General features: G+C 39.6%; 1 protein-coding gene across 6 annotated transcripts in view; it reads right to left on the bottom strand.

Moving 5' to 3' along the window:
• LOC117399405 (neurocalcin-delta) overlaps nt 1-12,294 on the bottom strand; it is a 122,598-nt gene that overhangs the window by 13,275 nt on the left and 97,029 nt on the right. For all 6 annotated transcript variants that reach the window (XM_033998523.3, XM_033998527.3, XM_033998524.3 and 3 more), the window contains one exon: nt 2,467-2,863. In XM_033998523.3, coding sequence (XP_033854414.1) covers nt 2,467-2,844 — 378 coding nt within the window. In that variant the 5' untranslated portion in view covers nt 2,845-2,863. The remainder of the gene's footprint in view (nt 1-2,466; nt 2,864-12,294) is intronic.

The following is a 12,294-nucleotide window of genomic DNA, read 5'->3' as shown; positions in this document are numbered from 1 at the left end:
GTAAGCTGATTAAACTAGCTGTAAGCTTTTTAAACCAGTGGGCATCTTCAAATAGTCTTTTCATGATTATCACAGATTTCACGATTTCCTTGAAATATTCCCATTGCTGTGTAATACAGCCCCAAGAAAATCCCAATTTTTGAATTAATGTTGTAAATATACATACATCAAAGATCGGAATTATTTTTGCTAAAGATCACTCGGTACAAGAGGACATTTCACGTGTCTGTTGTTATTTTTCATTTATGGTTTTATCTGTTTGATAATTCACTAATGGTGAAAATAGAATGTTTTAAAAGTTGGACATAAAAAAACCTGAAATAGTCTACAATTTACCATTTACTGTTTTTCAGGGAAGTATTTAAATATTTGGAAACATTTGTTGTATAATAATATCTTGAAATACCAATTTTTAGACCGTGAAATCATGTGAAATAAGCCATTATTTACAATGAAAACAAATAGAACCCAAGCTAGAACTGTTCACAAACTTATCAGTGCAGTCTTTTGTGTCTTTTGAGTCTAGAAATGTCTGTTCAAAACTTTACAGATATGTTCTTACCGCTTACAAAACAAAAATAATCAGAGGAGAACAAGGCAAGCTTGCAGTTTAAAAAAAAATCTGTCCAAAAATCAAGATGGCCTACTGAATGTATAAATGTTTTTACTGAACTGTATGTCTTTTACAGTTTTTGCTTTCTCTTTTTACTAATTCTCTGACCCTCTGGCAGGTTTACATTTAATACCTTACTTAGAACCAGCAGGTCAGCTGGTGTCTGCCAGCTCTGGTCTGTTACAAGTATACTGAAATGTTTTATTGAAACACCGTCTATGTATTAGTTTTCCTGCTCTGGAACACAGCAGCATAATTTAAGTGCTCTGTGCCACTGATGGGCTGCATTTACCTATTAATAATACCATCCAAATGACTCGCCTGGGAGAGGGTACAGTGACTTACCCAGAGAGAATGGCATTTCACTTATCATCTGGATTTCAGAGGATGATTTTCTCATGAATCATTTTTACTGAGGATGTCTGCCTTCACAAAGTGGCAAATTCAAGTCTGAAAGGTCACAATGGAGGTCTGCTGCTTATTTATTCAGCTGACCCAAACATTCCCTTATTTAATGTCATTTGTTTGTACAAGAAAAAAAAGTTGTATGTAACCAATTTGATTTAAGCTGAACTCATGTTACATAACCTGGAATAAAAAGAGATATATTCATAAAATCAGAACAGCATCAGACATTTTTCTGGATGATTAATTTTTTGTCTGGATGATGACTTCTGCTTCTTATGAAAGGGTCTAGAGATCAGGGTCACTACCAACCCTCCCATTCTCATTGGTGGGGGATATGTATGCTATTAATATTCTTGTGCTAAAGAAGATTCTGAGCAAGTTCATTTACAATTGGACTAGTGGTCCTCTAGATATAGCAGGGCACAATAAGTCCTAAATGGCACTTAGGCATTAAAATTTGTACACTCACTCAGTTATTGAAGTTGTTTTTCATAAAGGAATTATTCTTTTTGTTTTAACTTTACAAAAACATTAACATAACAGTAAAGTATGTGCAATACTAAATGGAATAATTCTATGAATCATATGCTGGCCCTTCATAGTCAGTTTTATTTGGCAGAGTAAGGGATTTGGCTCAAAGCCAGTTAAGGTTCCATTCGCTGGTGCATTCTAGTTAAAGATTCTGATCCATACTGCCTGGGCAGAGTTTAGGTTGGAAAGAATTCAAGCTCAGAGCAAACTACATGTTTCTAAAAATAAACACTCAATTGAAATAGCTTTCTGCTGAAATTAGGTGGAGGAGAACTGGAGTGCATGCAGTTTTCAACCACAAATAATGCCCAAAATACAAGGCCAGATGGATTTTCTTGAAGAAAAAGTCACGTCAAGTCTGACTGGAGAATCTGGGGTTAGGGGTGGGGCGGAGTATTAATCAGCAGTGAATTTACACATCTTTGTGTCAGTATGCAATACAAGCTGCATTGTAAAAACATTTATTCGGGTCAAATCTATCCCACAGCTAAGATGCTAAAGGATGAGATTTCTCAATGGTAATGGAAGAGGCTGTACTAATTACCTTTGAGAAATGCTATTTCTGAAATAGACAACCTATATTTAACTTAGGACGAGTTTCAACAGATAAACCCAAAAGACTATATGAGGATATAATACACATGTTTATGTTCATTACTTGTTCAAGTTACGGCTCGTTTTATAGCTCATAAAAATAAAAAAGGGAATGAAGTGCATATATAAATATATTACTGTATTTAGGACATCTATAAGAAAGAAAAGAAGACTCAGGGGGAGGGTGGGATTGGCACTGGCAAAGGTTTAGGAGACAGAAAACATGGCAGACGCTTCTTCACTTTTCATTAATGCTAATATTTACATCAACTTTAAACAGAATACATGGGTATTGATCGACCAAGCCTCAAAATCTGTACCTGAACTATCTCCAGCATTTCTGACTTGCTGATGTAGCCGTTTCCATCCAGGTCGTACATACTGAAGGCCCACTTCAACTTCTGTTCCAGCTTTCCCCTTGACGTCACACTGAGAGCGATGATGAACTCTCTGAAATCGATTGTTCCATCTCCGTTCGCATCAAAGGTGCGGAAAACGTGCTCCGCAAATTTGGAAGCATCGCCGTAAGGGAAGAAGTTCCCGTAAATTTTCTTAAACTCTTCCATTGATAAGTTGCCGCTGGGGCAATCCCTGAGAAAACCTTTGTACCACTCCTGGATCTCATGCTCTGTGAAGTCCGTGCTTTCCAATAGATCCTGCATCATTTCTGGGCGGAGCTTGCTGTTCTGCTTCCCCATCTTGATTTCTGGATTTTAACTGCAAAGAAAAAGTTTGTTTTTGTAAACAGCATAACTGAACAATTGTCATTCTCAAATATCTGCTTTAAAAAGGCAATACAAATCACAAAATTACAAGGGTCCATAGTACAATGAAAAGGTAGGCCACAGTGACCCACAGCATATATAATAGCATTTCTTAACAAAATGGAGAAAAAGATTATAAACATATGTGAATTAATAATATAAATGTTCATTCTAAGTTGAATCATATTTTGGTAAATATTAACTGTGATGTATGTACATAGGTATTGCATAGGGGTGTCTGCACTATATTCCCATTGATGGGGGATATGCATACTTGCTTTTATGTTAGATTTCAACATTTCAATTAATCCTTTTCATATTATTATTATTATTATTATTATTATTATTATTATTATTATTTATTAGGAGATGCCCTTATCTAGGGCGATTTACAATTGTTACAAAATATCACATATGATAAAGCTTGATAAAGCTTAAGAGCAGTCTATTAAGACCTGTTCAGTGACAGTCAAATAAAATATTTTGTTCAGACAATCTGGTACTTGCTAAGATGTAAGATTTAAACAATTCTCTAAGTGGATTTTTTTTTTACATGCTTGTGGTTCCATGAATAAGTCTGTTAAATATCAGCTGCAGACAGTGAAACTCTTTCCAACCGGAAGTCTCTTATTCTCCAGCCAGAACGATTCATTTCTCCACTGATTAGAAGACTTTCTGTTTCTGTTAAAACATGTCCCTTTTCAGAATCAAACACCAGGACATTAGAATCAGACTGGTGCTGAAGAACTGGCTGACATTTCTTGACCAACAGCTTTTTCTAACAAACTTTTAGATTTTCACTCCAGGTCAGTCTTTTATATTTCAGCTGGTATTTGAAAAATGTTTAAATGCCCATCATGTTCAGTGTTGCATAAGGGTATGACCATTGCAGTATGTCAACTTTGGACACAAACTACAGCTATAACATTTGGCATACTCATTTAGTGTGGTAATGGAATGGAGCCAAATTCATAATACATTAACAGACTGTTAATGCATTGGGTTACACTGCACTTACTGCTTAATGCTTTCTGAATATGGCCATTAATCTCCTGTTGTCAGTTTCACTCAAGCTAAAATGGGAAGAAGTAGAGATTAAATACTACATACTGCATCTATACACCGGGTGATTCCAGCTCAAGTGAACAAACAGGGTTTAATCACCCTCTATGTTAATTCATTATTTTTGGTTGGAAAGCCTTGAAACAGGATTTCGTTTATATCATCCAACAAATGGTGAAAATTAGGTAGTTGTACGTCAATGTTACATTTAACAGCAGTGTGGAGTAGTGGTTAGGGCTCTGGACTCTTGACTGGAGGGTCGCTGGTTCAATCCTAGGTGGGGTACACTGCTGCTGTACCCTTGCGCAAGGTACTTTACCTAGATTGCTCCCGTAAAAACCCAACTGTATAAATGGGTAATTGTATGTAAAAATAATGTGATATCTTGTAACAAGTGTAAGTCGCCCTGGATAACGGCATCTGTTAAGAAATAAATAATAATTTAAAATAACCCCAAGCACCTAACAGCAGCATTCGTGTAAATTAACTGATTTCCCTGTCTGAGGAGCATTTGTCAGGGTCATCTGGGAGAGAAAATGTTGATATGTGCTACCATCCCGCAGCTCCCCAGAGGCCCCCGGCCACCAGTTTGGAAACCCCTTGCTTACCCAATTGTCAAGAAATGTTGAGAATATCAGAGTCTGGGTCTATCTGGGGGTGTCTGTCACACTTACATTGTTGCATATATCTGGAGAAGCGCTTGTCCAGTTGTCATGATTTAAATAAGTTTGGAAATCTTGACATAAAACAAAAGATAATTAAAAAAAAAAAAGTGCCACAAAACTGCATCTCCATCGTTTCCCTTGCCAAAATATGCTCTGTTAGCAAAATACTTTTGGCCATTAGGTTAAGAATGTTGCACTTGAGACAGTCGTTTAAAAACCTGGGGTAACACAAAGATAATGCAGGTCTAAACCGAGAGTAAGTGCTGGTTTCTCAGTCTCTTTCAAGTTAAACTGCTAGCCTGTCCCAATCTCTTCTCAATCAAGATTAACTGAAGAGAAACACCAGCAGGAGACAGTTTGCAGACGTACTGTTGCGTGGCACAGAGACCTAATTCTTACAGCAAATGTGCAGCCAGTTTTCAGATGCAGTTCATTTTCAGAGGCAGTGAACTAATACTGTACTCTGCGTCCACCTGCTGGCAATGAAAAAGAGCAAACATACACCCTGAACTGTACATCACTGCTCTTTTATACACAATGACTGGGGTGTCCAATCACAGTGATGGATGGCCATGCCACTCCAGGTTTAACAAGTAAAATTATATAATTAACTACTTCAGGGTCTAGATGGAGGTTTAATTGGCTCAATTAAACAATTTAGAACATGGTTGGAACAAAGACCACTTCAAACTCAAAGTCAACACTCCAGTTTAGGGGCAGCCACCACTGCTGTCCACCCATATAGAATAAAAATACTATAGTTACATTTTAGTTTACTAAACTAGTTTTCCAAAAAAGACAAAACACTCACGTAATCAACTGCCAAGGTGTGCCCAGGTAAACAATATCCGCTTAGTACTGTGTATAAATACAAGCCAAGCTGTGGAAACTACGTACTACCCTTAAAAGGGAAGCTGCTTTGGGTTTGTGTCCCAGAGTGGCAGGACTGGGTGCTGTCCGTCTGGTTAATGTGGAGGGCAGCTGTCTTTGGTAACGGTTCTGGTGAAAATATGATCCACCCTCGGTGCTGCTGACCCAGGAGAGGAACGGGCAGCATGTGGTGCTAAAGGAATGCGAGCTACAGATACAGTAATGGGCAAGGTGATTAAATGACGTAACATTTGTCGTAAAAAAAAAAAAAAGATTTTACATTTTACCATATATATATATATATATAGAATTATAAAAACAGTAAGGTTCCTCAAGACCAGTTGGTGACTTTGCTATGTGGGTCCATATTGTTATATGTACAGTAGGAAATACATCTGGAAGTTGTAAATCCTGAAGACAGCTGGAGCTTGTGTTGAAATCCTGGGCCCTCAGTCTCTGTGCAAATAAACCCACTGCTCTCAGGGATGCATTACAAGAATCACACCCTTTTTTAGGCAGCCAGGGCAAAGCATATTTTATTAGTTTGCTTCTAAATTTATCCAGCACATGTAGATGACAGACACTGGGCCTTGGCACCGGATCAGTGCTTAATTTGTAAAAAAAGAGGTTCTGGGGTGCAAGCAATGACAAAAATCCTGTTCTTAAGAACAGCACATTCAAAATTCTAACAAGTTTATTTGAAAGTTTGTTGTACTTAGTGTTAAATGTTTGTTGTACTTAGTGTTAAATGTTTAAAATCACATATTCATATCCAAAAGTAGGAGTAAGTGCTAAAAAATTAATTAAAAGCAACCACAGACACACACACACACACACACACACACACACACATATATATATATATATATATATATATATATATATATATATATATATATATATATATATGGCTACCTGTGTATGTAGGCACCTAACCTATAGGGCAGAGGGGGCACCCTCCACTTATTTTGCTCTGTGTTTACACACTGTTATTCTATGTTTTGTTATGGGTTTGCATTTAAACGGTTTAAAATGAAATACAAAAAATGGAAAGGCATTCAGAGGACTCCAGAAGACCAATATTGATTAAAAAAAAATACACTACACCCTTCACAAACATTGGTTTGACCCATGGTCCGTACTGTATTAATAACTAACATTATCAGCGATGTGACTGCAACAGAACCCACTGAGCAGTTTGTGGAGATTACAAAAAAAAAATGAATTAAATTTAGGCTAGGTAGCTGTTAGCTTAGTTTGTTTTTATTCTCTGTTATTTAAATTCTATTCATTGAACAAAGGCAAGAGAGAACCAGGCCGTTGTTATTATAATTTTTTTAACAGGGTAAGTTAGCAGGGTAATGTTCCTGTGGGGAGGGGGGGCAGGTATGTTCAACACCAACCCTCAATAAAATTGTGTTACTGTTATTAAGCAGTAATAATCCAAAGCAGTGGTATTTCAAAATAACAGAATCAAGTTTTTACTTTAGCGAAGTAGTCTATAATATTTTTTCATTAAAAACTTGTCGTCGTTCTTTATTGAAATTAATGTTCAGCTTTCATATTGAAGCTTGTTGTGTACTACTCATTCAATCAAACCAACTAGGAATTTGCTTGCATGGTTGAAGACGTTTTTCAAGTCAAGTAAGCTTATTTGTGTATATAAAAACAACAATAGAGTTGCAGTCCTTCTTTCGCAGCCAGCGTCATCTTACTTTAAAGGCATGTAGCTGAAATCGTAAAGTAAGTACGGACATCCCTGCTGGACTGTCTCTCTTTAGGGCACGCAAGAACTTGCAGAATGGATAAAACGGTGTTGAGACTTGTCACTTTCGTAACTGAAGATGCAGCCCCGGCAAGCCCCGGTACAAATTAAGCACTGTACAGGACGCTACTGTGGGCACGTCCATTCACCCTTGCCTGTGCTTCTATGTACCTCTGACGTTTGTGCCATTTTCATGTGGCCAGCTGTGTTTTAGAGGCTGATGTCAACTCCAATCTCTCACGAGGGGGAAGCCCATTTCTACCGGTTCACAGAACAGACTTTGCCTTTCACAGATCACGTGTCAGCTGAATGCATTAGAGGTAGTTTGAAGATTATGCAGAAAGAATCCAAAGGTTACATAACTTTGCTACTTACACGCTCCTGAGAGATTTACATTTTCATTTCATACTTACACCCCCCAAACACCCACTTCTCTACCATTATTATGATTATAATTATTAATAATGATCTCCATGTGAACAGCCGTATACACATTTCTGTTAATATTTCCCTTCTACATAATGTACTCTGTTACTGAAGCATAATGTACACTGTACTCTTCAGCCCTGGTACACTTGTCTCTCCCTCATCCTGAACTGTTTAGTGCAAGGAAACATAAGGAAAGAATGATAACTTTGGGGCCTGAGACTATATCATAAATACTGAATCTCTTCATACTGTGACTGGGGTTAAAATAATATATGCGACAACTGTTAATCTTAATTATCCTACAGTATATACGTATTAGGGCTGCAACTAATTGTACATTTTGACCTTCGAAGGTTTGGTGTGTGTCGTGTTGAGTTGGGGGAGATATGTCTATTATATGATAATGAGTGTTTTTTGCGTATGACTCCTCCCCCCGCCCCCCCACCCCCCCACCCCCCCCGAGAAGAGCGTCCCGCTGAACAGTTTCCAAATGTTGGCAAGTATGAGTTGGGGGAGATATGTCTATTATATGACCTCCTGGTTACAAGCCCTTTTCTTTAACCACTGGACCACACAGCACAATAATTAAAAGTATATATGCAATTGCATTGGCTTTGGGTCTTCAAACTTAAGTTAAACAACTTTGAGAAACTTTTAAAGAAACCAGCTGGACTACCATTACAATACACAGGGAGAACAACTACAGTCATAATTTTCAGTGCAGGTGACTTTCCCTGAAACCTGTTTACAGATCCCTCCCCTACTCTGATCAAAAGATCCATTAAATATAAATCCATTCAATATATCCATTAAAATGAATGGCCTCTCTAATGCTGCACAAATGAATCTGTTGTGTCCTCCAGTGATGTCACCATAACCAGGATTTGTTGTGCACTGTGATGTTAGATAAAAGACTTCCAGACCGGTCTGTGCCTGAACTTGACTGAAAGGACAAACAGCCAGGGTATTTATTTATTTGTTTAACTAAGGAATAGCCAGCCACTTCCTTCATTTAAAATGCTAATGCTCGCACTCTGTATATGCTCTATGGAAAAGCCAGTTTGCAAATCAATTAGGAAGTTAAGCTGAGTGAATAATTTGTTATGCAAAGGACACTGTGCTGAAATATGTTCTGTAATAACAACGTATTGTTCCTGCTGCAAGTCAGAATCAGATAAGACAATACAGTATATCAGAGATTCTGATAGTGGATGCTCAGTTACAGTATGAGGTGTTTCTGCATTCAGTTCACAACCTACAATATTAAAGAGAGAATTACAATGTAAAATGGCACCCCAAACTAGGCTGAGCTGACCTTGTGGTGATCACTCCTCTCCAAACAGATGACCAATTTCCGTGATTTAAAATTTTCCTCCTGAAGCATTCCTTTAAAATCGTGGTTCTTCCCACTAGCACGTTTTTTTGTTTTTTTTTAAATCTTGGTTAGATACGCATGGTCGAGGCAAACAAACATAAACAAAAGGGAATAAAAAGGCACATTTATGAATGCTAAATATGGGACAGGGTCATTATTACATGCCCCACTGTGCTAAATATCTTGGTATTTTGTACTTCATTTAATTTGAAAAATATGAAGTCAGCATCTCAAACTGTTTCAGAGATACAGTATGCATTTGAAAATGCAGTGGAGAATTTACAAAAACATAAGCTCTTCTGACAGACATGTTTTATAATGACTTTGCCATACATTACTACACATTATTATAATTTTAACCTGGTATTCCATAGTAAAAAGAAAATGTGGAGGTGTTTGACATGCATTCTTCAGGTATTTCAGTTAATGTAATCTCTAGATCTCTATCTCTATACAAAAGTTATACTATTTTGAGCTCCACAACTGTAGCTCCAAAACTAAGAAAGATCCTGTAACGGCTATTTATTTATTCCCCCCCCAGTCAAAGCTAGACCTCTAAAGATTGTATAAACAAACACCTTATTAGCTATGTAATTGAAGTTTGGAGTGGGGTTCTCAAATAGGTACAGTTTGTCATTGTTTCTCATAACTAATCACATTATCATAATCACCACTGTATAGAAGAGATTCATATCAGAAAAGGTACTCAGATAAGAATCAGATAAACAAGCACACACACATGAATTTGGACGTGGGCATGGAAAATGAAGATATAATCTCCGATAAGGGTTTATGCAAACTTCCCTGTCAATAACCCCACTGACACATGTTCCAGAGCAGGCATGCCAAAGTTTATTGATGCTCTGTTTACTTGTCCTTATAGCTGAAAAGCCATATCAGGCTGAAGACTACAGTAGATAGTGGAAGCCTGAGTTCGATTCAGCACCATCTTTGGTGGGGGGAAATTAATCAACGATTTGAAATATACATCTGACAAGTTGTACTCCCTGAACTGTAACAGTATTAAAACACACCTTTAGGTAAATGGTCTCTGTAATCCTGTGTGACAAAGAGAGAATGAACTCTTGTTTTAGATCTCCCTCCTGACCGGTGAGGGCGCTAGGGAGGAGGAGCAGACATCCCCAGGAAAGGTGGAAGTCGGCCACCTGGAACGGAGGGCGGGACCACGGTGCGCAACGTCACCAACTCAGACGGGAAGCGCTGTGGCAATTGCGCATTGGTCAACAGCGGTTGCCCTCGCTGACCAATGGGAACGGGACGGAGCGTACAAAAGGGGCCGTGGCCCAGGCTTCTGTTCCTTCCTGCAAGGTACTGTGAGAGAGAGACGGAGAGATAGAAGATAACGAAAAAGGATACAAATAAACAGGGGAAGGGAAACAAAGAGAAGGGGTTGTGTGGCGCGTGTATTGCTGCTAACTTTCTTGTGTTTTTACTTTTGTCTGTCAGAGCACTAACGGGACGCTCCGGAGTAAAAAGGAGGAGCGCGAACCCGGAAGTGCCGGACTGGTGACGCCCCGTTTTCCTTTCCAGGATTTAGGAGAGACGGACTATTGATTTTGTTCGGTATTTTGGATTGTGCACGTTTTTCCTGGTTCCTTTCTTTATTTTTGTTTTGTGGTTGCCAGGTTATTATTATTATTATTATTTATTTCTTGGCAGACGCCCTTATCCAGGGCGACTTACAATCGTAAGCAAATACATTTCAAGTGTTACAATACAAGTAATACAATAAGAGCAAGATAAATACAATAACTTTTGTTCAAGCAAAGTACAAGTGTGAAAAAACACAATTCAATAATACAGCAGATAGTGATAATTACATCAGGATATGATTAAATACAAAATACTACAGGTTAAACACTTGGCAGATTACAGTATTCTGAAGTACAGGATTAAATGCAGTCAAATAGGGGGCAGATAAGAGCAAAATAAAGCGCATTTAAATGAAGGCTGATAGTGTCCCAAGATACAAACAGAGGAGTTCTACAGGTGCTGTTTGAATTGGTGATTCTTAAGGAGGCGCCGGAATGTGGTCAGGGACTGGGCAGTCCTGACATCTGTGGGAAGGTCATTCCACCACTGTGGAGCAAGGGTGGAGAAGGAGCGGGCTCTGGAGGCAGGGGAGCGTAGCGGAGGTAGAGCCAGTCTTCTAGTGCAGGCGGAGCGGAGAGGTCGAGTGGGGGTGTAGGGAGAGATGAGGGTCTGGAGGTAGCTGGGTGCAGTCTGGTCAAGGCATCTGTAGGCTAGTACAAGAGTCTTGAACTGGATGCGAGCGGTGATCGGGAGCCAGTGGAGCGAGCGGAGTAGTGGAGTAGCGTGGGCGAAGCGAGGCAGAGAGAACACCAGGCGGGCAGGAGAGTTCTGGATGAGCTGGAGCGGACAGGTGGCGGACGCAGGGAGGCCAGCCAGGAGGGAGTTGCAGTAGTCTAGGCGGGAGAGTACCAGGGCCTGGACCAGGAGCTGGGTAGCATAGTTGGTGAAGAAGGGTCGGATTCTTCGGATGTTGCTCAGGAAGAATCGGCAAGTGTGTGCCAGAGTGGAGATGTGCTGAGAATAAGAGAGGCAGGGGTCCAGGGTGACTCTGAGGTTCTTAGCGGAGGAAGAGGGAGAGAGTGTGGTAGATTCCAGAGGAACAGAGATAGAGAGATCAGAGGAGGGGGAGGAGGAGGGAAAGAAAAGGAGGTCAGATTTAGAGAGGTTGAGTTTGAGGTGATATGAGTGCATCCAGGAGGAAATAGCAGACAGACAGGTAGAGATACGGGAGGAGATGGTGGAGTCAGAGGTGGGGAAGGAGAGGAAAATCTGAGCATCATCAGAATAGAAATGGTATGAGAAACCATAGGATGCGATGAGGGGGCCCAGGGAGCGGGTGTCGAGAGAGAACAGGAGAGGATCCAAGACTGACCCTTGGGGGACTCCTGTTGAGAGAGGGTGAGGTGTGGAGGTTGAGCCACGCCAGGTTACCGGTAAGTGCGGTTGGAGAGGTAGGAGGAGAACCAGGCCAGAGCAGTGCCAGAGATCCCCAGGTCAGCGAGAGATGATAGTAGAATAGGTTACACATTGTTGTGTATCCTGGCTCCATTATTATTGATGATAGTAGAATAGGTTACACATTGTTGTGTATCCTGGCTCCATTATTATTTTGTGGTGGCCAAAATAAAGCCGCATGTTTTGCACCTTGAAAATCGGGACTTATT

This window comes from Acipenser ruthenus, chromosome 4 (assembly GCF_902713425.1).
Source record: "Acipenser ruthenus chromosome 4, fAciRut3.2 maternal haplotype, whole genome shotgun sequence".
NCBI lineage: Eukaryota > Metazoa > Chordata > Actinopteri > Acipenseriformes > Acipenseridae > Acipenser > Acipenser ruthenus.
This window is presented reverse-complemented; position numbering and strand designations above follow the sequence as displayed.